We start from the raw sequence: 25,843 nt of genomic DNA, 5'->3' as shown, positions 1-25,843 counted from the left end.
TTTATGTTGTGTATTGTGTCAAGCAGCAGCTGTTTGAGTTTGCAGCCAAAGCTTAAGACTGTCAAACACAGCCTTAACTCATTTTTGATCTATCCCTCCCCTATAGAAGCATATGTCTACTATGGACCATCTTGTTTCTAAATAGTTTTTAGAAGAAAAAAAAAAAGGTTGTAGAAAAAAAAAAGACTTCTCTTGCTATTGGTGTTGGTGAAAGGGGAGGTGGAGTAAATATTTTTCTTAATTTCCCACTGGTGCAAGACCTATTTTTATGTTCTATACAGTCCACTGCCTTGTAATCAAGAAGCATTTCATCCACTTTGCACATAAATCTAAGACATGCTGTGCAGGAGACGCAAAACCTTAAGATGTTTTTGGCATTTTAGTTTGTGATACCAGGTTGAGAGAACTCCTCTTTTTTTTTTGTTACTTTTTCATTGAATTTCTGGTCACATTTTAAATTCAGTTTGAACAAAGGAAAGTGTTGAATTTGCGCTAAATATTTTAAATATAAAAGAGAGTTTCAAGAAATAGGTGCAACATCAACAGTCAAACAAGGCAGAGGAAATAGTTTGGTTCTGTTGGGTCCAGGTATGGTGACTTTTACAGAAAAATGAGCATCATATGAAAAATAAATACAAATTAGGTTTATTTTCAAACAAATAAACCATTTTTCTGCCATATTGGTCTAAAACCATTCAGATAAAGTGTAGCATAGGAGTTATGTGGTGTATAAAAGTGCATAAAAAAAGCTCCTAAACACCTATTTTGTCTAAAGGGATAAGCTATTAACAACCAGATTTGAGCACATTAAGGTGCAGTGGGAGCAAAGTCTCAGATATAAGAGGTTCATAACAATTATATACCTTTTATAGGTGTGATTATGTTGCATCATCTCACTAGATAAAAATGAAAGTTTTGGAAATGTTTGAAAAATCTCTGCAGCTGAGTGGCTGTGTCACCTCTGTAACTGGGAAGTTGTGAGTTCAAATCCACATTTGGATCAAACCAAAGACACTGAAAGGGTTGGATAAGAGATACATCACCAAACAGAGAGACCAAATACTTATTTGACTTGCGTAGGTGTATTACAAGAAAGGGAAGTTGTACATCAAACATGAAGCCCAGTTTACAGTTTTTCTCAGTCGCTTTAGTACAATTCTCAGATCAGAATGAAATTCCCAAAACTATTTGTTCAATCCTCACATCATGATGTCACTTGTGCACATCATTTAAGCAGTTTCTCACTTCTTTGAACAAGTTGCAATTGCTTTGGTACATCCATGCAAATGATTATGTACAATTCTCTGCTCTTTGCTACATTACCAATTGTTTATGTCATGTTGATCAAAATGTATTATATAGTTCACTGTGCAATAGTCTTACTCTTCAAAACACCTAGTCATTAGTTCCTCGTATAAGTCATTAACTGCAAAATGGTTGACCAAGTTGTCATAATGTGACAAACATATTTCGCTGCATTGCAAGAGAGGATATTCGCTGTGATGTGGATGAGAATTTGTGGCCTAACACACAGGAACGACAAGAGGTGTAGGAAGACCACACCAATTCCTACTGCACTGCCTGTACTGTTGGACAGAATATTGTCCTATCTTTTTTTCCCTTTGTGTAACTGTTTGCAGTGGGTTTTTTCTATGTTGGTATGACATGGTCTGTCAACAAATTACAATATGAACAATAAAAGTGTAAATGTGAATCTTGTCCAGTCTCTTGCAATCAAACAAAAAAGGTGTAACTTCCATTTTACAACAATTGTCATCAAAACTTTAGCCATAGTTTACATCAGAACCTCCCTCTAAAGTACACAGTTATATTGACAACATGACTAAGTCATTTGACTGTCTTGTTCGTAGACAGTGACACAAGGACTTGACATTCTGATGGCACTGACATGTTCAATGACATAAAGACTTAGTTTTGAGAGATGAACTAAAGATTTTGAGCAAGTTACAGGCTTTTGCAAGAAATCCATAGTGTTTTGCTGTTTGTACAAATTGTTTTGAGAAATGCACACACGTATTTGCAAACTTCAATTCTGATCTGAGAATTGTACTAAAGCCACTGAGAAAAACTGTAAGATCTAGTGACTAACCAGTTTGTTTAGATCAACACAATCACTTGGGTAACTATTCTTCAGTTAATTAAGTAACTTTGTGGTTTCAATCAGATTAAAAATGATTATATTTACAATATCACAGATATAATTCATCAAAAGCTGAAAGGGGGACTAATTAGGGTGTATTTCTGCTCAAATTGCTCCTTGTCATTCCTGGGACAAGAAGGTCAAGCCTCTAATTAGTTAATGATAGTTTAGTCTTGTTTTGGTCATTAATCAAACATTTTTATTAAGCAAAAACGCTAAGGGATACTAAAAAAAAGGGTTTATAGGGTTTAATCACCCAAAATCAACAGTGACTACATTTTTAAAATACCTGTAATACCCAGATGACTGGAAGAAACGCATCAGAAAAGAAATGAGAAATGCACAATAAGATGACTTTATCTCAGTGACAGCACTGACAGTTTAATTTTCAGGAGTTTTTCTCCAAACTGTTGTTTTATGACTTTTTAAATTTAAAACCTGAAACCAGCTTTCAACTGCAACATCTTATATATTTATATTTTGATTAGCTATTAGTACAAAAACCCTCAATGACGACTTTAAAAGTCCCCAAACCAAGCAATTAGACAGATAAATTGAGTCTTTTAGAAACAGGCCTGGTATCAGGAACATCATGAGTTCTATTCATTTTTAACACATTCACATGGGAGCATGTCTCACCTTTAAAGGCCAGATAGAATTTTTTTTGACAGATGCGAAGTATTGAGCTGCTTCAGTTTCAAATGAGGCGGTACAGATTGCAGGTCAGCAAAGCCGATCAATACAATGAAACCAAAAGAAATGAATAGGTTTTGCCACTGTGAGACTAGGTTTTGTGTGACAAACAACAGACCAAAGTACATATTCACTCAATGGGGACACATTTTTTGGTGGGAAGGTTTTGATCTACAGCTCTGAGAGCAGACATGTTTCTTAAACTCTTAAAAAGGTTTTATTCTCGTTTTAGCCCTTTGTGTGTTTATTTTCAAGCAGTTTCTCCACAAGAGCATCACAATTATTTTTTTTCTTAATGTAATTACTTTAAAGATTTTTTTTTAGATTTTGAGGGAAAAGTGAGTGCAAAACATAGTCTGAATCCATCTTTTTTTTTTCAAATAAAAACAAGTTTTAGGAATAAATATCTCAAATGAGACCTCTATTTTTCTCTGTTATTCCTTTAGTGTTAAGCTACGTTCACATACGGTTCTGCATCATGCATTTAAGCCACCACTTCCAATAAAAAGTCTATACAAAATGTGTGTAAATGCACGTTTTGAGTTCCTGTGTTCAAAACTCTCTAATTAAAATTAACCTGCATGGGACAGATAGTTTACCGACACGAAGGCCATCGAGACGACTGTTATTGTGAATTTGGGCTGTACAAATAAAATTGAATTGAATTGAATTGAATTTATATGTTCTCCTGACTTCTTGCACCAGGAGGAAAGCTGCTAAAAGATACATAAAAACACATAAACAAAAGTAAAATCTAGAAAGCTGAAAGGAAGGGCTTGAGCCGGCTGATACAGAGATTCATAAGAACCTTCCTCCTATCATACAGTAAAAAAATGTCAGAGGAATTCTAATTGCTGTGCTATTTTTCTTAAAAACAATAGGGTTTGATTGATGGGACTTCATTTGTTCAGAATTCCAAACTACAAACAAAGAGAGACAACAAAGAAGAGTGGAAAAAAATGAAATGTCTGACCTGATAGTTACATCTACATTTTGTATAAACAGTGTTTATGTGTACCTTGAATTATGTTATTAATGCAACAGCTAAACAAGGGGTCTGAAACCTCTAAAGGAACCATTTGCTCCATTTTCATTTTTTTTTTTTTTTTTTTTAACTTGTCCTGTCCAAAAGCTGGGCAGACAGATGAGAGCTGAGGGCCTCTTGTGTTGGACATATTTTGCTTTAACAAGAGGGGTTATTAATCTTCTGACAAACCAGAGGTATGTCTGAATAAACCCCTTTTGTAATTGAGGCCAAACTTTATTAATTTCAATCACGTCTGAAAATCTTTGGTGTTGGACCGGACGGAAAAGGAAAGAGGGGAAGAAGAGAGAGGAACGCTAGAGAGAGGGGGGGTAGGGGGTGATAATAGGAGGGGAAGGGGGATAAGACCATGAAGCAGCATACAGCAACAGGTTTACTGGTTGTTAATCATTATGTTAAGGTTCAAATGCAGTACAAAAAGGGCGGGGCCCGTCCACACACACACTCAAATGTTATAAACACACCTGCTAGCTGCAAAAATGTCCACCTGTCGACATGTACACAAAACAGATAGTGTTCACACACGCATACTTATGCCTTAAAACCAACTATTGTGAAATATTTCAGTCATTCAGTCATGCAAGCTATTAGTGCAAAGGTGAGCTAACACCAGTGCTCAGGTGAGTGTTTATGTTCTTCTAAAATGGATGGTGGAATGAGAAAAGAAGGAGGGAGAGTGCCCAGCCATCCCCACCCCAAGACCCCCACCGCAGCAGCAGCGGCAGCCGGAATCCCCCCAACGCCACACGGGAACCGGCAGGGAACAACCGCCGCCCGGGCGACCAAGCCCGCCACCCAGGCCAGGGCCAGCAGGGCCGCCGCAAGGCCCCCAGAGCCAGAGGCCAGGGAAGCACGGAGGGAAAGAGAGCGCCGCATTGCTCCATTTTCATAATGACAAAATTGAGTGAGAGCTGAAAGTCTCCCACTGTTTATAAAAACACACTTTATGCTTTTGCAGCCAATAGCCCCGTTTATTCATTACATGTAGCCTTTAAATATTAAATATAAAATAATAAATAAATTAATATATTATGTATTTATTTATTAATAATAGTTAAATTATAACTGTTGTACTTTTCATTAAACTAAATGGCCCACCTGAACAGGCAAAAGTAATCGCAATCAGAGAGATGGAAGAACTGGATCAATTTTGAAAGAAGACGGCAAAAGTACAGTCCTCTTTAACACAAAAAAATAAGATAATAATACACAACTATGGACGTAGACATTGACCCAGATACCAATTTCTTTGACTTTGTAAATAACCAATGCAGTTATTACACAGAAGAAGAATACAATAGAAACACAAATCCTAATCACAAACTCTCAATCATACATTTCAACAGCAGAAGCCTATACGCGAATCACCAAACCATTGAAAAATACTTACAGCAATTTAACAAACCTTTCAAAATAATTGCAATTTCAGAAAAAAAGCTGACACTTCCAGCTTGAGAGCTATGACTTTCACTATGTGAACAGGAAAAATAAGCAATTCTTAAAAAACAAAACTGTTGAAGCGGATCAGCGATACAAAAAATATAAAAACAAACTAACCAGTATCATGAGAACATGCAAAAAAGACAATTACACAAAAATATTGGAAAAAATTAAATCAAACACTAAAGAAATTTGGAAAGTACTGAACAGTGTCATCAGGAAACACAAAGAGAAAACAAATTACCCAGACTCTGTAGTTGATAAAAATGAGATGTGCAATGATATTCAGGACATGACAAAGGAGTTTAATGAATATTTTATAAAAAATAGGGCCAAAGCTAGCCAACGAAATAAAGTGTTCAAAAATATCAGAAAAAGAAACTGTCGAACACTGCATAAAAAGAAATCCAAACTCGATCTATTTCAGACCCGTGGAAGCAAAAGTTCTTAAAAGCGTCAACGAATTCAAATACAAAACATCTACAGACTGTAACGGAATTAATATGATGGTGATAAAAAAGGTGATTGATTCCATTGTTGACCCGCTAACCTATATTTGCAATTTATCCTTTCAAACAGGAACATTTCCACAAAAAATGAAAATAGCCAAAGTAATCCCACTACACAAATCAGGGGACAAACACCAAATAACAAATTATCTGACGACCAATATGGTTTCAGAAAAAACAGATCAACGTCCATGGCGATTACGCAACTAACCGAAGAAATTATAAACGGCACTGACAATAAAGAGTTCGCAGTAGGAGTGTTCATTGATCTGAAAAAAGGCTTATGACACTATTGATCATAACATTTTAGTAAACAAACTGGAAAAGTATGGAATATGAGGACCAGCATTAAAATGGTTAAACAGTTACATTAATAACAGGCAGCAGTTTGTCCAACTGGAAGGTTGTAAATCATCCCTGCTAAATTTAAGCTATGGAGTTCCACAAGGGTCAATGTTAGGTCCCATACTGTTCATCCTTTACATCAATGACATACACTTGGTATCAAATACACTCAAATACTTTTTATATGCAGACGACACAAGTATAGTCTGTATAGGGGAGAATCTCAGGGAAATTGTAAAAACAGTAAATACAGAATTAGGGAAACTAAAACAATGGTTTGACAATAATAAACTCTCATTCAGTGTTAACAAAACTAAATTCATGATTTTCGGAAATCGCCACATTCCTTCAGATTTAGAAATAAAAGTGGCGATTGATAATAATGTTCTGGAAAGAGTGACAGAAATCAAGTTCTTTGGAGTAATTCTGGATGACAAAATAAGCTGGAAACCACAAATAAAGCAGGTCAGACCTAAAATTGCTAAAAACATAACAGTGTTGGGAAAAACATGCCATACTCTCACTCAAAAAGCACGTTTACTAATATATTCATCCATCATACTACCATATTTACAGTACAGTGCAGAAGTTTGGGGAAATACTTCGAATTGTACATGGAGTGGACTAAGAGTCACATACAAACGCTCTGTTTTTAAAGTCGGGTTTATTGAAAATACGGGATCTAGTGAAACTGAAAACAGCACTCGTCATGTACAAAGCCAGATACAACTTACTTCCAATAAATTTACAGCAAATGTTCAAAGAAAAGAGACAGGAGTTACAATCTAAGAAAAAAACTGAATTTTTAAAAGCAGTGCATTCAAACAACAAAAAAGAAAATGTGTCTATCTAATTGTGGTGTGGATTTATGGAATGGATTGGATGAAGGTTTAAAACAATGTATTAAAAAAAACCTACAAGAAGTCACTAATTGAACTGTATAAGGCCAGAAACGATTAAACAAAAAATGTCACTTTAGCACAGTTGCAATGCAGAATTATATTGTGAATGTTTTGTAACTATCTGTAAATAGCAATACGCATATTAAATACGCACATCATCATGTTTTGTAAAAAGGGGTGGGAGCAGACAAGATTTATCTTCAACCCACTCCTTTTCAAGCACACTGTATTATTTTATGTCTTTTAAACCACTGTGTCTGTTGACTTTTCATTGGTGTTTGAAATAAACCAAAACTAAATAGGGTATATAAAAATTTGGTTTTCTTTTAATCTGACAGCAGCATGTGCATGTTTCTTTTAAAAATACAATTCTTAAAAAATATCCTTCTGATTCAGCAGATATTCTTGCAATTACCCTAATAAAGCTATTCTGTAATTTACTAACTTTGTTTCTGAACAGAAACTATACGTACTGCTGTGCAGGAGAAGATAAAAACTTGTTTTAAACCTATTTTTAATACAAAACCGTTCTGAACATTAATGTAATCATTATGTTACTTAGTCATCTGATGTGTGCATTTGAGAGGATAGAAAAAGCACACGAGGCCTCTTAATTTAGTGTCATGTCAGGAGTGGCTCAAAACAAGTTTATTTCACTATTTTAAGATTGTATCATTTAAAAGAAATAAACTTAAATGACAAAATGTAACTATCAAACCCATTGTTGATACATGATAAAAATAAAAAAAATCTGGTTACTTTGGAGCTCCATAATAAAGGTTCTGGTGAAACATTTTAACACAAGATCATTTTTAACAAACAGAAAAACTCAAAAGGTTATGACTAACTCTAGAACGATAACTGAGCAGGTTAATGAATGGCCTGATTTTGTCATACCATACATACAAAGTCAGGTGTGTGTCAACACAGCTTTGGGAGGATGATTGTGTGGTAGTAAGAAATAGGGAGGTATTCTGTAGTCTCCCTATTTAATTACTTGGTTAATATGACCTAACCAAGTCCTAATAAAATAGAGATTCATAGTCAGCTAAACCAGTTATGATTTCTAAAATGCAGAGATTAAAAAACGAGGGCAGTGAGTCTTGTGCCTGGATAAAACTCTGCATTACCCTCTACTATTATTTGAAAGACAAAATAAGTAAACTAAAATCCTTAGAGATCCACTTCAAAGGAAAAATGGCAACTGAAGTGACTTAATTTGGTTTTCTATGGGTGACGTCACACTTCCAGTTCTCTTATACAGTCACTACAATCTTTTATGAAAAGTTGGCAGCCCTGTAAAGGTCAAATTAGCATTAGCATCTGATTAGCATAGAAATCCACAGTAGATACTAAATTAGCCAACTGAGCTAGCATATTGCTAGTGTACAGCTAAATGTCAAACAGATCAAAACAAACCGTCAAAGAAGTCAGCTGCTCCGATGCAGTTAGGGGTGTTTTTTGGCAAGGGCGGCGGGGGTCTGGGTGTGGGTGTGGCTGGGCGCTCCTTCTCCTTCTTTGCACATTCCACCATCCATTTTAGAAGAACATAAACACTCACCTGAACACAGGTGTTAGCTCACCTTTGCACTAATAGTTTGCATGATTGAATGAACGAAAGATTTCACACTTGTTGGTTTAAAGGCATAGGTATGCGTTTGTGAACACTATCTGTTTTGTGTACATGTTGACATGTGAACATTTTTGCAGCTAGCAGGTGTGTTGATAATATTTGAGTGTGTGTGAACAGGCCCCGCCCTTTTTGTACTACATTTGAACCGTACCGTAATGATAAACAACCAGCAAACCTGTCTGCTCTATGCTGCTTCATGGTCTTACCCCGCCTCTCACTATCACCCCCCCCCCTCTCTAACATCCCTCTCTCTTCTTCCCTTCTTTCCTTTTCCGTCCGGTCCAACACCAAAGATTTCCAAACATGGTTGAAATTAATAAAGTTTGGCCTCAATTACAAAAGGGGTTTATTCAGTCATACCTTTGGTTTGTCTGAAGATTAATAACCCCTATTGTAAAAGTAAAATATGTCCAACACAAGAGGCCCTCAGCAGAATAAACCACTCTAACTTAACCACCAATTGTCACAGAGTCATGATTTTTACATCAAAATGTAGGAAACTGCCTCTAGTTGTGACCCTTTGACCTGTGGGCCAAACATTTTTGCTTCTACAGCCCCTAGACCAGGGGTCGGGAACCTATGGCTCGCGAGCCATATATGGCTCTTTTGATGGTCACATGTGGCTCGCAGACAAATCTTTAATTATAGTTTTTTTTTTTTCATTAGACCAGTCCTTCTCGGGCGCGATGCGATGCCAGAGGCGCGCAGTAGTAGCAGTGCTTAGAGAGAGAAATCTGCGCCAGCGCTATCAGTTACTATTATCTATTATTTCACAGAGTTTGTACCAGCTGGAAACCTGTGAATTGACGTGCATAAAACTACGCGCTCCCGTCTCTGAGAAAGAGCGCGCAGATGCGGGGACGGGATGTGTGAGGGAGAAAGCAGGGGGTGGGGCTGAGGTGTTGTGGGGACAGGCAGCAGGTGAATCGCGCAGGGATTGTAAAAACGTAAAACCCGCTTCCCGTCACTCACTGCAGCGTGTGAGTGTGTGTTTGGCTCCCCGTCTGCATGTGAGCAGTCTTTGTCACATCTACAGAACATTCAGACCTAAGATCACGTTTAAAGTCTCAACGCCTGAACGAAGCAGAAACTCACCACGTATCAACAAGACTAGACCATCAACAAAACTACCACGAGAAATACTCATCATTTATTAGCAACAGAATAACAATATTAAAAAGAATCCACAGACTTATTGTACTTTAAAAATGTTGAAATTAAATCAAATGCACACATTCATTTGTATATTTAGTTTTAAACAAATTGTCGCGGACTGAGTTGGATGGCTGTTGGGCCGCGTTAAAAGTTCTGGAGTTCATTGAACGCGTTTGTTGCGGTCTGCAGTAATCGGAATAAAGAACTTTAAAAGAGGTTAAGTCTCCGTGCCTCAGTGTGGGGAAGGGACACTACATTATTGTATGGCTCTTTCGAAATTACATTTCAAAATATGTGGCATTTATGGCTCTCTTGGCCAAAAAGGTTCCCGACCCCTGCCCTAGACGGACACTAAGATACCTCAATTTTCCTAAATCTTTTGGCTGATTCTTAAAGTTAGTTTTAACTGGCGATTGTGAGAACATACTAGCTAATTTGGCAAATATTTGCGCAATATGCTAGCTCATTTGTTTAATTTGCCATCTACTAAGGTTTTTTAGGCATTTAACTAATATTTTACATGGTTCTTAAGAAACGTTCAAATCGCTGAGCAACTTTTTATGTACAGTATATCCATGCATTTCCCCCTCAGTATCCTTTTTCTGGCATTTATGAACTTGTGGTTTTTCTTCCACTTATGTCTAATTGCAGCATGACAATAAAAAAAAAGCTTTTCACTTAAAGCTAAGAAACCTTCTGCAAGCTTTATGCAAACAGCTTCAGCAATTTACTCAAAATATTTCCTTTGAAGAACCTTCAGCTTTTACAGCTAAAAGTTATGTAATTAAGCAATTAAAAGCAACTACATTCAGCAGTTATGCAGTCAATTGTATCTTTGCAGGAAATGCAACTTTTCTAGGTTTACTTCTTCTTATTATTATTTTCTTTCCTCCGTATGTTTTTTGTCTGCGCATATCTTCTGCAACTATTTCCAATTTCCATTCAAGTTATCAACATTTTTTGCAAATAAAAAACATTTTTGAACACAGTTTTTGAAATGCATCTCCTCTTACAATTTTATTATTGAAGTTTTTCTGTAGCATAATTAAAAATAAAAGTGAATACCAGAAATGTTTTTTATTTTCAAAATGAAGCTGCATTAGTTGACTCAAAATTCAACTGAAAAAATAATTCGCCAAACTGCGTTTTTTATTTTTTGTTCAACACCGCTCCTTAATTAAAACAATAAAGAAAATGGTATTTGACATTTCATTTTCAAAATGTCCTTTAGTAAATGTGTAGCAAAACTCAATTAGAATTATACCATGGTCCGGGTAAATACTCGATTCTGATTGGCTGTGCATTAAAAAGTGATAACGTAAAAACTGGTTAATATTTATTTCTTTTGTAAGTGACCATTGATTTCGAAGTATGAAGCAACCGTTGCGGAAGCAACCGTCCTCCACTTCGTGTTGGATGGTTCAGGCTTCCACGGCGTGCATTAAAAAGTGATAATGCATACTTCGTTGGCCATTAACCCTTATATATCTAATTTGACAATTAAAATGTATTAACAGAAATGATTATTCTTTTTCACAATATAACTGCATCAATTGATTCAAAAATAAAATTAAAGTTAATTAAACCAGTAAGTCTCAGTAAGCTGTGTTTTTTATTTTTATTTCTTTTAGAAAAACACAGAAACTAGTAACAATATGACCTGATTCGTGCTGTGGCACAACAAGCAACGGCATAAACAATGACAAAACAAGCAACCACTTCACATAGTCCAATAAATTAGTAAAAATGTTCTTACAGGCGGTCCTGAAGGTCCTGGAGGTCCTTTGCTGTCCTGGGAACATGTACAAGCGTGTGGTAGAGACGAGCATTGATCCTCAACTCTCTGAAAACACACACAGGTTACATTCTTTAGACAACAAAAAAGTGGTTCAAACCCTCCCCAAACAAAGCAAAATTTACAATTAGCTAAAAAAGCTCAGAGTTGGGGATGGAGTTTAACTCTATCCTTAAAACGTAGGCCAAAAACATGAAACTTATACAGCTGTACACAGGTATGTAGTTGTTTAACCCCACTGAACAAATAAGTACTCAAGTCATCTTTTTGCTGTTATTCCTGGATGGAGGTCTTGATTAGTAATGGCTGTTCTCTTAACCCATAAGAACCCATGGTGACACCAGTTTAACAGAAAAACATCAGAAATGTGTTCTGTGATCCACTTGGTTTGTGGCATTTTCCACATACGGTAGTTTTATTTTTAAGGAAAAATGTCTCTGGGGTCTAATGGGTTAAAGAAACACAGCCCTCTTTAATACGAGGAAAAAAAACAAGCTCATTAGGTGAATAACATACAGTGAATCTAAAGAAATAAATGAAGCAACCAACTTTGATTTTACACAGCATGTGTTTGACACTTTAAAAGAATAGACCGCAGAGCTACAAACACTTATGTTGAAGGTGTGTGGGTTTGGGAACCCGGGTCGACTTACCAATGCTGGGAGCTCGCAGCATTTATCTCTGCTGGCCCAAGACGTGCTGCAGATGATGTCAAACATCTGGAGCTGGAACTGGGAAGACAAATGTACACAATTATTTGTAATGCTTTAGAATAAGATTCATTAAAAATTTACTTATAAGACGCTTATGCTACAATGCTAATGATGCTATAGTGATGAGCTGTTCCGTCTGTCACCCAAATGTAAACATGGACCGGACTTTAAGACGTGGTTGATAAATACAACAAAATCAATTCATAGGAAATTAATATAAACGTTTTTGTTTTTTGAATATATTTTAAAACTTGAATCCACTGTGTATACAGTGTCTTTAAAGCCAGTGTTACACAAAAAAGTACAACCTGCCAGTATTGAACCCCCTCGCCCCTCGTGAGAGCAGCAACTTTAATGTCAATAATCTATAATTACAATAATCAAAAACTTTATACTGTTTTCAGGCTGTCTTTTGTTATGATTGAATATAAAATGTAATCACCTGGAAGCAGCATTAAACCTGTTGTTGTTTTCTCAGCCTGTTTGAATTGAAGTTTGCAGTTCGATGAAAATAAAGACGTGTTCATACCATCTATAAATTACTTTCATGCAATTTCATTTTCTTTGAAGGTGAAAGGGATTTCTATGTGAAATAGTGTCATAGTTTGGCCAATAGATTTTTTTTAGCAACCTGTCCGGTGACTCGAACATTACATTTTGGCCCCTGTGTGGAGGTATTTCAGTTATTTAAAATCCGACTAAAAACAGAGTAACATACACTGCAAATTATGCAGAAGGCATGTTCCCTCTAAACCTGGAAATACCACCAACCTTTTTCCACCACCTGAAGCAGAGCCATCAAGCATGTTCAATCTTAGACTGAAATAAACAATGATTCTCTAGTAAAAAACAACAAAGGTAAGAACTGCACAGCAGCAACAGTCTTAACTATTCATTTCATTCATTCATTCATTCATTCATTCATTCATTCATTCATTCATTCATTCATTCATGAGAATGAGGTTTTAGTTTTATTCAAAGGATGTCGACAAAAAAGTAGAATTTATTTGTAGAAATAATGTTTTGTTTTTGAGTGAAACTGATCAAACAGTTTAGCATTTGGATTTATTTATGTTCTCTTTTGAAACTTGAAAGCTTTTTGCTTTAATATTTAGTTTAGTAATATATATATATGCCTTTTCTTTCTTTCTTTTTTTTAATTTGTCCTGTCCAATAGCTGAGCAAGCAGACGAGAGCTGAAAGCCTCTTGTGTTGGACATATTTTATTGTTACAATAGGGGTTATGAATCTTTTGACACACGAGGTGTATATTTGAATTGACCCCTTTTGTAATTTAGGGTAAACTTTATTCATTTTACTTATATTTGTCATCTTTGTGTTGGACTGGACGAAAAAGAAAAGGCCTTTTCTTAGTTACCTGCAAAAAAACAAACTGTTCCATCATGTTCTTTCAGTGCTTCTGTTACGTTTAAAGTATAATAGGAAAAAATATTGAAATCTAAACAACTTGCTGATGGTTACACATTTCTCTTATGAGCAGAGTGTTTAAATTTGACAGATATAGTCATTTGGATTATATTGTAAAATGTATCGTCATCGTCTGATGTGAAAAAAACTATATTGCGATATAAAGATTCTATATGGCCCCTCCCTAAGTACAAAGCAAACCGTGCCATTTTATTTTATGCCTTTTTCGCTGCAGTTCAATGTTACTGTCTTTTACATTAAAGTGTGTTTTATCAGGCATTTGCTGTATCTCAACATTCTTACTGGAGTAGAAGACTTATTTAAAGGATATAAAGAAGATGTAAGGTCTTAACTTGGGTTCACACTTTAAGAGCATTATAGTTTAAAAGCAGATTTTTGTCTTCTGGGATTTAAAAAAGGCATCTAAGGGTCCACACACACATATGTGCTTCTCAGTAAACAGAAGCTCCACATGGCAACATTGGTCAGACTGAACCAGAATAGACAATCCAGATCCTGAGTTGGGTTTTTTATGACTTAATGGATAATGCAGTTTCTCTGTGGTGCACATTTTGTCCCAAATAGAAGGGCTGTACACAGAGAGGAGGACGCAGCCTCCATCCTACTTTCTTTGACATATGAAAGCTATTTGACACTTTGTGTCTGGTGATACTGACATTAAAAACAGTCATTTGAGTCACAAGTCTCTTCTAATTGAATGCAAACTGATTAATTGCCTTCATTTTCTACTGGTATAATTTGTGCCCTTTTGCATGTTTGTTTCTTTGGAGATTTTAATTAAGTAGAACATGTGTGGAAAAATCATGCCGGTTTTGATCCAGAACAAACACACGAGCAGCTTTCTTAGATGTGAAGGATATGTTGCATCAGCGTACAGCTGCCCTCTTTTTTCTTATGGATTCATGTTTGTTTTCTCAAATCAGTTTAATTTCAACGCGCAGGAGGGATAAATACTGTATGTTAATGCGGATCACCTAAATAAAACAATGATAGATCACCCAAGAAAACCCATTAACCATATAAAAGGGTACGTTTGGCCGCATGAAACTGCATATTTCTCTGTTTTTTGACATCTGAATGTTTAGCGAGTGTGATACTCACAGGAGCAGAGCTGGTTCTTTTGCCTCTGGGCTGGATCATCCTTCCCAGAATCTCGACTCCATCTGTGGTGATGTTCCCTGATGCACTGATTGCCTTTTCCCCCACCACAGAACAGTCCAACACCACCTTCACTGAGGTCTTGCTGATGGTTACATGGAGCTATAAGGCATAGACGGAACATGGAGCATTACAAGTTGAGATATAGAACCACAGAAGCATCTAAGCCAAAATAAAGACCGTCATTAAAAAAAGAAAAAGAAGGCTGCTGTTATTTAGCTTTGGATGCAATCCTAGCAAAATTGTTTAAAGGGATATGAATGGGCTGTCAAAAGGATTTTAGTAAGTATTTTATTTAAAACTTACAGCTTGCATTCATTTCATCTGCTGGAAAGAAAATTCCAATTTCATCCAAATAAGCAGAAATTAGGTTCACGTCATGTCAGCATGATTGCTTGTGTGCAACAGGTGCAACACGGTACAAGCTCACAAACAAGGTGCAGCTAATGCAGAAACGGACAAAGTTCATTTTAGAGTGTCTCCGCTTGATGTCTGAACATCTGCTCTTTAATGACTTTCCGATCACATCCTCGTCTCTCCACACTTCACTGGCCTCAGGTGTTCTGTGTTACGAATGAAAAGCTGCCAAAAATCCTTAAAGCTAAATACATTTATCTGGAGTTTGAGGCACTGAGAAGATTAATTTACAGAAAAAAAAACATTTGTATCTTTAAAACAACAGTGATATAATATTCAGAGACATGTAAACAAGAGTGAAAGCTTTTGAATTAGTTTTGAGATATGTCACACAAATAATCAGAGGTGGGGGCTGGACCCAAACACAACAACCTCCATAAACTCCTATTTAAACTGGGCTCTTCTCACAACAGAAACCAACAAACTCACACTGATTTCTTGATCTGGGTTCAAAAATATGCAGGTTTTGAAGTTTAGTTGTACTTTTTATTACAGCTGTAAACATACTGTAGTAAAGCTTATGTACTTCATATTACTGTATACACTACATTACCACAAGTATACGCTCACCTGCCTTGACTGACATGTGAACTGAAGTGCCATCCCATTCCTGACCTATAGAGTTCAATATGATGTCTTTCCACCTTTTGCAGCTATTACAGCTTCAGCTCTTTTAGGAAGGCTGTCCACAAGGTTGAGGAGTTTCTTCATAGGAATTTCAGACCATTCTTCCAAAAGTGCACTGGTGAGGTCACACACTGATGTTGGTGGAGAAGGCCTGGCTCCCAGTCTCTGCTGTAATTCATCCCAATGGTGTTCTACTGGGTTCAGGTCAGGACTCTGTGCAGACCAGTCATGTTCATTCACACCAGACTGTCATCCATGTCTTTATGGACCTTGCTTTGTGCAATGGTGCACAGTCATGTTGGAAGAGGAGGGGGCCCACTCCAAACTGTTCCCACAAGGTTGAGAGCATGGAATTGAGCAAAATGTTTTGGTATCCTGAAGCATTCAGAGTTCCTTCAGAGTCCTGAAATACAAACCCACACCATAAATCCTCCTCCATCGAATTTCACACTCGGCACAATGCGGTCTGAAATGTATCGCTCTCATGGTAACCTTCAAACCCAGACTCAACCCTCAGATTTCCAGATGGAAAAACGTGACTTATCACTCCAGAGAAGGTGTCTCCACTGCTCTAGAGTCCAGTAGTGGCAAGCTTTCCACCACTGCATCCGACACTTTGCATTGCACTTGGTGATGTGTGGCTTGGATGCAGCTGCTCAGCCATAAAAACTCATTCCATCAAGCTCTCTGTGTGCTGTAGTTGAGCTAATCTGACGGTCACATCAAGTTTGGAGCTCTGTAGCCTGCTAGGGCCTCCTGAACCTTATGATAATTTTGTTATTTTAATCCAGACAATGATAAAAAGATCGTCCTATTTTATTCTCTATTTTTATGTTTCCCCTCTATGACTAATGCAGGACAGCAAGTCTTCAAACTGGGTCATAGAGACACAGAAACACCACAAAAGCCGGCTGTCATTCAGACGCGGTTCTTGCAGCAGGAGTGAACGTCACCGTACCGGCAGAGTCTCTGAATTATCTCATTACCCAGACATGAAAACATGATTACCGATGCTTTTGTGGAACTTTTTAAAATAAGTAAATCCGATATTCAAACATCCCCCAAGTCTTCTGTGCACTGTAAATGAGATAAGCACAGACAGACACCGCTCCATGTAGCAATCAGGCTAAAAACATCTGGCAGTAGCTCCTCCCACACACGTCTAGGGCATCAAGCTTATGAACAGATTTTTGGACCAGTGTCGAGCAGCAAATTTGACACGTGTCAAAAGAGAGGCGACTGACGTGCATTTGATGCGTGTATCACGTTTGGTGTGAATGCAACTTCCTGCAAGTCTCGGTCCTAAAACGAGCTCTTGGTGTGTTTGTTTTGTGGCAGGCACTTCAGTGTTGGATGGTAAATGAGTGGGAGCAAAAAATAAACAAACTTTGTTGTTTATTGGTATTTTTCCTCAACATCTAGCAAAATGTGAATTTTTTATAGCCATAGGCTACAGCTAATATTTAAGTAGCTACAACTTTATCATGCGGAGTCTCACTTTGTCTTTGGTTTTGTTATTCATATGTATAAGTTTTTAATACAATTAGTAATGTGTTTTTGGCAAACACACATGCAGGTTCTCTGAGCTACCAAACCTCAACAACAAATGTTCTTAAGTGCAAAATAAAACACATTAAAATAATACTTAAAAAAGCTTACATTACTACAGTAGCTGCATGTGTGCTCTCTTTGATAACATTGCACCAGTTCTGCCCTTTCTGAAACGTGGAAGCTCTCTAATGGTGCAACATCTAGCTCTGTTTTTTTGCCATGCACAACAGTCGACTTTGCTTGTGTGTGTGTTATTGGGAGGAAATGAGGATTGTCAAATTTAGGCAGAAACCAATACTGATCGGGGGAGCAAAAACACTTTTGAGAAGAATTGGTCGAGGAATTTACTTTAAGCTCAAAAGCTCCGAAAATGTTGGCGCAAAGTTGATTTATCTATGACTATAGAGCTGAAGATCCATTTTTACTATGAGAATTGATGCAAATTCCAGCAAAGAGAGATTTGAGTCCTTTTATGCAGCATCCACACGTGTTTATTTGTCATCTCATCAAACAGTGCCATCTGTTTCTTTCCCAGCACCCCACTTCACCTGTTCCTGTTTTTCTTCCTTAGTTCTTATTTTATTTTATTTTTTAAATAAATCTCCATGTGCTTCACTGAGCACTAAGACATCCTGCTGGGTACTCTTGTTTTCACACGAGGCATGTTCTTATGGTAATCCCCTTAGCACCAAAAACCAGACAGCGCTCGCGAGTGCTTCTCTTCTTTACTTGTCATCCTGTCTACACAAAGACAAATGCTTCCTGTGGTCTTCTGCATCTGTTGCCTTTCTGAACATTGTTGTCTTCTCCAGCAAAGACAAAGACAATGAGAAAAGACAGAGTGATGGACAGCGGCTCCAGTACATTTTCAGAACTCATACAAAGAAAGTCAACTCTGCAAGAGCAAATGGAAAAAACAGAAAGGACATTGACGAACACAATCTTCAGCACACGTTTTATTATAGAAGTTCATCTGTCATACAAAGGCAAACTAGACTTTTAATACTAGTACATAAATGCTAACTACAGCTCCAAATCAGTAAAGCTTATTCAAACCACTCTGAGGATAAAGGTTTAGCCATCAACAACTGATTTGTCCCTGAGATAATTTAAGGTTGTTATATGCAAATAACCTTTTCGGTGTACGCTATTTATTGTGCCTGCTGAGGCCAAATCCACACTATCATTTATTCTGCAGAGGTATGTAAAAAACTGTTTAGTGCATGTTCAAACTTTTTCCTGTCCCGTAGGAGAAAATAAATTGTGGAGGGATAGAGCCTGCCTTTCACCCTTAGTCTGATATGTTATTTACCTATATTTGAGAAAAAAACTGAAGTGAATGTAAAGGAAACTGTGTTTGATGGTCCAGACAAATGACTTCAAGTACAATACAATCAGAGAAATGACTACAATAGATCTGAAATTTGAAAGATTTTCTCAGTTTTGTGTATGGAACTGCACTAACCATTTTTAAATTGGTAAAAACTTTTCTGTGGTCACATGGCAGAAAAACACAAAAATCCAAGGACAAAACCCCCACTGTTCCTCCAGAATCAGAGGTTCGACCATCAGACAAATTCTCCTCATGATACTCTTGGATAGACCTGTTACGCCCCCTTCTATGTCAAGACCTTTCCAGTAGCGGCTCACATTTTTCTGGGAATCCCATGGGTCACGGGATTTCTGTGGGAAGTCATCTATTCTATTGATCACGGGATTGGGATTAAATACTAACGATAGCTAACAGGAGTGGGAACCAACCAATAGTAAGGCTAACAAAGGAGTAAAAGTGGAGCTGTTTCGTGGTTATCTGGTAATGCGCCTATAATATAACACAAATAAATACAAACTACATTACCCAGAAGCCATTGGTGCGCTTCTATTCACGGTTTCTCTTACTAGAATTTAAACTGCAGCGACTGAGGGAGCTGTAGTCCACCACAAGGTTGATGCAGGGAAAATTGACAACTTAAACAGTAGACATGTCTACTGAGTACAAAGAGCTTATAAGAAAGTCGGATGTATTCAAGGAGCTCATGAGAATTCGGTGATACAACTTTATGTGTTATGTGTTATCATAGTGAAGTTTTCCAGTGAGTCCAGGCTGTGCGGTCTGAAGAGACACACTTGGAAATTTGGGAAAGAGTCAACCAAGCATATCTTTGTTCATCAAATGGACATGGATGTCAGATTTAAAATCTCAGCAGATTTTTTCTCGATCGCTCTAGAAAACATGAACAGTAGATGTTATGAACTGGAATTATTATTATTAAAATGTATATAGGATAAAAACAATTGACAAGTCAATAAAACAACTGCTTAACAAATTAGTAACATGAAGCTTTATGTTTCGATTTATTGGCATGACATGCATCCTATTACATAATGACCACATTAAGAAAAAAATAAAAGGGAGCAGCACAGGAGCGGAAGTCATTTTAACAGAAGTGGAGGTCACATTACCAAGACCAGGACAGGATTTTTGTTTTAAATTTTGGTCAGGGAGTTGGATGGGACAGGAGTGAAAATGTACTCCTGTGCTTTCCTCTACTTTCCCGGGAGGCCAAGTAGTGTGATCCCCCTGTAGTCTGTAGTTGGAGCACGCACTCAGATCCCCCACAAACCTGGTTCTCCACTCCAGAGGTACTGTCCTCGACCGCAATGCGATGTTGCAAGAAAACTCCGCCAACATCCAAAGACTTGAGATACTCCGGGTGGACCTCATCCGTCCACATTTTTTATACCAACCAAAGAGCTTTTCGGTTACACCCATGAACCCCTACCATATTATGGTGGTGGCGGTGGTGCATGTATGTGAGTAGGGGGGTGTTGAAAGGTTCAATTGTCCTCACAGTCATGCCCCTTGTAAGGCCTCCTGAGGTAGGTCTTTAGTGAGAAGCCAGAGTTAAAAGCAGTTCAAATGTCCGGAAGGAACATTTAAAACAGGGTCCACTGGGTTGCCTGACTGACTTTACTGGTGTCCCATCCAATAACCAGATCCGAGTTGAGGCTCACAAGTCTGGTAACCAGGTCTCGTCTCACCTGGCAACCATGCACTCAGCTCTGTTCATATAAGGTTTGTACCATGTGATTTGGGCGAAAGTCAACAAGGGCTTTAACTATCAGAACGGGAAATGTCACCTTCAAAACAATCATGTCATGATGATGACATTATAAAAAACCCAAGCACTTTTAAAAAGCCACCCAGGTAGCTCCATTCATGCAACAATGTCTTCCTTTGATGGAAAAAGCAATGACGCTATTTTTTGATAGTAGATTTTAAAAACAAACCTTGTGGAAGCTACCATGGAAGAGCTTGTTTATCTCTGGTCCTTCAAAGGTGACAGTCTGGAAGTCTCCTTTGTAGTCGTTATTGAAGAACGTCAATGTCTTTCCAGAGTCTGCAAGCAAAGAGAAAGATTGAACATGTATTGTCATCTAGAACAGTGGTCTCAAACCTTGTTATAGCCACGGACCGCCTTAATGTTTGACAATATTTTTGCAGACCGGGGCCGAATTATGCTTCTAATATTTTTAAGCTTAGGGTTCTGGAGAAAAACAAATTTTCAAATTAAAATGCTACTACAAGAAATTTTGTTTAAAAAAAATCATTATAGTTTTTTTTTAGATACAAGTGGCTGAAATGAGCTTCCTCTGTAGGGTGGCTGGGCGCTCCCTTAGAGACAGGGTGAGAAGCTCGGTCACCCGCGGAGAGCTCGGAGTACAACCGCTTCTCCTCCACATATAAAGGAGCCAGTTGAGATGGCTCGGGCATCTAGTCCGGATGCCTCCGGGACGCCTCCCTGGAGAGGTGTTACGGGCATGTCCCACTGGGCGGAGGCCCCGGGGAAGACCCAGGACACGCTGGAGAGACTACGTCTCTCGGCTGGCCTGGGAACGCCTCGGGTTTCCCCCAGAGGAGCTGGAGGAAGTAGCTGGGGCGAGGGAAGTCTGGGCATCTCTGCTTAGACTGGATGGATTTTTTTTAGATTATTTTTGGTTATTTAAAAAAATCATTATAGATTTTGGATAGATTTGGATAACAAATATTCAATGAAACAAAGTTGTTTATTTGTAGAAGTAGTTTCTGATTTGTAAATAATTCAATAAAAGCAACATTACAGTCGTTTTTTCACAGAATACCATTATGACACTGAGAACTCTAGCAAAACTCAGATCATCTTTCAGGGCAAAAATAGCGAGAGGCTTCTGGTACGTGGAAACCATCCGTATTTGGAGGAAGACTCCATGTTTTGTCTGTAAATAGCAGCTTTATGTTTCTTTCACTCTTGACTGACTCTTTTCTCCCAATAGAAATTTTCCAAATAAGTTTATTTACTTGATTTTGCTTTTAAGCACTGCGCTACTAACTTTGCGGTCCGAGCAGCTGCTTAAAGTACATGATGTGTCAAGACAGATGGATGTGGTGAACAGAATCTGGTAGTTTTCCAAAATAACATTTGAGAAAATAAACAAAACGGAGATAATCAAAGGCGGCGTATGGCTTTTTTTTCTGTCTGTGGCCTGGTACCAAGGGGCCTCGTCCGCGGCCCGGAGGTTGGGGATCACTGATCTAGAACGCTGTGACATGCCATGCAGATCAAAACGGATCCTCAAATCCTTCAACACAATGAATCAGAAATTGATACAGCTCCTGTAATACTCCTCATTTATACAGTAAATTGGGATGCTAGTGGAGCTAGTGTGTTATTTTAGTAATAGTGTTTTGGGTTTGGAAAGAGTTTAAAAAAATAGTTAATTATATTCCAGCATGTATTTGATATAATTACTGTAATCAGGCAGCAATCCTACTGAGGATGCTTACGTTGTAATTATTGTTATACACGTGTAGAATTACGAGAGTTGCTAGCGAAAATGATAAGTCTTCGACACAATTATAACAAAAATATGCAACTCTGCATATTCCTAATAGAACAAAAAAAAAAAGTGTTCGACAGACAGAAAATGGGAAAATATGACATTTCCTTGAGGTCACAGCTTCTTCAACCTATAGATCTATATTTATAGGTTGTACCAAATAAAACAGCAAATGTAATGGATTTAGGAAGTGACACAAATAAATCTTTATCATTTGTTTTTGGTTGCTGATGTCACTTTTTACAAAGATATTAACTCACAACAACTTATTTGGATTTAAAGGGTTAAAGGGCCCATATCAAATTCAACTTTTTTAGTGTTATAATGTACATTCCCCACAAAATCCCCACCCAAAGCGGTATTTTGATCCATTCACCCATTTCTGATTATTCCACTAAAAACCTGTGGTCTGAGCACCAGCCCCTCCCAAACGAAGGAAGCGAGTGGGTTCTCACATTGTGCTCACATTGTTCTCACATAGATAAGTGATGAACAGCCCTGCCCCCTTTCAGGGAGAGTCTTCACTACCAGCCCCGCCCCCAGGTTAACTCAAACCCCCACTTTCTCCAAAAAGCTAAAGGTAATCAGCAAAAGCTTTTGTAAGGCTCCTCAATATGCACATCCATCTTTGCAAAAGTTTGGATGTTTTTTGTTCTTGTAGGTAAAACGCAGACACGCTGCCGAGGCCGACTCTAAGTTGATGTGTTGAAATGGGCAGCACCCACAAGGAGCGAAAGGCGGAGCCTGGCCTTACTTCCAGGTAAGAAAAAGGGCCGCAAAAGTAACTAATTTAATTAAAAAAAAAATTCTTTAGTGTGCCAAAAGTAACATATCATCTTATATATGGATATAGTTTACTCTGAAAGGGGGAAGAAAAGCATGATATGGGGCCTTTAAATAGAATTTATTTTAATAGAAATTAAAATGTGAAAGTTTTTTTTGGCTTGTTAATATGTAAGATCACAATTTTGTAACAATAGAAAATGACATCCTAAGATTGAAAATAAAAAGTTGAATTCGCATCCTGTTGTTTGTTCAAGTAAACTGATGGTTTGAGAAATATGAAAGAAAAAAAACAAGTTTTGTTTTATATAAAACTCAGACTGAGATAAAGTTACTATGAAGGATTAAAATGGAAAAAAATAAATAAAAAATAAAACATAGATAAATGTTAATTTTTAAAAATTCCAACGTTTCTCATGATCCATAAAAATCTTTTTATTTACATGTAAGATTTAATAACTGAATGTATTCCTATAGGGTATTACATATTTGAGCTTTCATTTCCACGGTTTTTTATTACCTGAAAGGAACAAATAGAACACCATAGGTCAAAAAATGTGCTTTTATTTTGATGTTAACTTGCTTAACTCCACAAAGTGAGGGGTTCAAAATAAAAAAGTGGTACAAATGGCAATTAAATATTCACAACTGTCTGTAGTTAGAGAAAAAAAAAAAAAAATTTCTTAAGCTTTTATTCTTATAATTGTTTAGGTTTGTCCAAATGTACTTTTTTGATTAACTGCATTGACAACCCCTTAACTTATCCAAGAAAGTGTGGGGGCACAAAAGAGAAAATAAAATAAAGGATGTTACGACTCACTGTTGAGCATTAATCCGACCAGAGGATCATTTTCCCTGTTGAGGATTTCCCACAGTGCAAAAGGTTCCTGGGGGGTCTCGGGCAGCAAGCGGAACATCATGGAGATAGTATAGTCAGAGGGTAAACCTTCAGGATGAAGGTATCTGTGGAACAAATGAAGACTCAGGCAATTAAAAAAACAAAACATCTTCACACAGAGTTGCAGATGTGGCTTTAGGCCAGGAATGTTTTTTATGTCATCATTTTCCTTCAGCTGCTGATTTCTCTGCCTCAAACTGCGACAAACTCCTTAGTCAGGATTTTCTGGGTAACTACGTCTCCAAAGAAAGCTCTTTCTTTCTCCGCTCTATTCCGATACACGAAAGAGTTTGTGTCATGTAAACCGCAGTTGGCTCTTCCAAGAGATAGAAAGGACGCCATCTAAACATCACTACCAAAGCCCATGATTGGTTAAACTTCAACCTCAAATAACATTCAACACGTGTTCAGTGACTATGCGCTTTGTATGTAGCGCCCAAAATCGCTCAGAAACCTGCGTGACAACGTGTGAACATGAGAATTTTGAATGTAGACGCCCAAAACGTCAATTTATTTAGACCTTAAATTGGAAATAGTCACTTCAACACATGTTGCCGAGGCCGGAGTGAACGTAGCTTTATTTGTTTATTCAAAATGTACATTTAATCAACATAATTGATGTTCAGGCTGTTTGGTTCCCTCTCTTCAGACAGCGGGTGTCCAAACTTACTTGGTGGGCTGCAGGACCAGGGCATCGCGGTGTAACCTGTAACAGGAGTAGCTGTTGAATGAACCGGGCTCCAGAGAAACTCCGGGTATGGAGCTGTACGCCTTCTCCACCAGCCCAAACTTCTCCATCATTTTGAAGCCTGAAACAGTGCAATTATCACCAACATCATTATGATCAGCAGCAGCCGCTCTGCGTGGTCAGCGCCATCATAATTACTCCCAGCAACTCCACTGCAATTATGCTTCTGCTGTCATTATTCTTATTTTACAGATGGATGAAAACGTCTTGCAGCATCTTCTTGTAGTTGTTTAATGCTCTCACCTGCCATTGTGTTACTGTTCATCAAAACAGATGGACAAGCTGCAAAACAGAATTTTTGGTTAATTTTCAAAATTCACACAAACGGAAAAAAACACAACAGTAAACACAACATTTTCCTTCATATCTTCAGTATTTGACTTATTTTTTTTTCCAGGCCTTTTTTGCCTTCAGATGTGATGTGTTACTCACTGGCTGTGGCGGCCTCACAGACAAAGGTGATGAGCTGCTCCTCTATTTTCTTCACAGCATCCAGGTCGTCAACAAAAAAAACGTGTCTGTCACTGGGTTTACTGGCAATGTTCACCAGTTCACCGTAGTCTGCATCCGCAAAGCCGATTGCAAATATGATATAACCTGGGTTGAGATTAGAAAGGATGTTTTAGAAACAATATTCACACACTGACAGGTTTCTAAGACTTACCAGTAACTTACTGGTAACCCCCTATATAGTGCACTAAGTAGTGCACTATATGGGGGGTTACCAGTAACTATATAGGGGTTACCAGTAACCCCTATATAGTGCACTACTTAGTGAGATTGCCATTTTGTAGTGCTGTCCGATTCTACAATTCCCAAATTGATTGCCCTAGAAATTTCACAGAATTCTCTGCAAAACCAGTGTGCATCAATACTCACTAGATTGGCGAATACAGACCACAATGCATTGCGTTGGAACAATGTTTGCCAAAACAAATGCATT

At 37.7% G+C, this 25,843-nt stretch overlaps 1 protein-coding gene across 1 annotated transcript in view; it reads right to left on the bottom strand.

Moving 5' to 3' along the window:
* LOC101154973 (collagen alpha-1(XIV) chain) overlaps nt 1-25,843 on the bottom strand; it is a gene marked incomplete in the record, with an annotated part of 150,396 nt that overhangs the window by 29,385 nt on the left and 95,168 nt on the right. The window contains 8 exon segments of the mRNA XM_023963971.1: nt 11,640-11,726; nt 12,332-12,409; nt 14,942-15,100; nt 20,885-20,994; nt 24,075-24,217; nt 24,823-24,961; nt 25,144-25,182; nt 25,333-25,497. Coding sequence (XP_023819739.1) covers nt 11,640-11,726; nt 12,332-12,409; nt 14,942-15,100; nt 20,885-20,994; nt 24,075-24,217; nt 24,823-24,961; nt 25,144-25,182; nt 25,333-25,497 — 920 coding nt within the window.

This window comes from Oryzias latipes, chromosome 16, assembly GCF_002234675.1.
Source record: "Oryzias latipes chromosome 16, ASM223467v1".
Taxonomy (NCBI): domain Eukaryota; kingdom Metazoa; phylum Chordata; class Actinopteri; order Beloniformes; family Adrianichthyidae; genus Oryzias; species Oryzias latipes.
The sequence above is the reverse complement of the archived record's forward strand: the minus strand, read 5'-3'. Positions and strand labels throughout refer to the sequence as shown.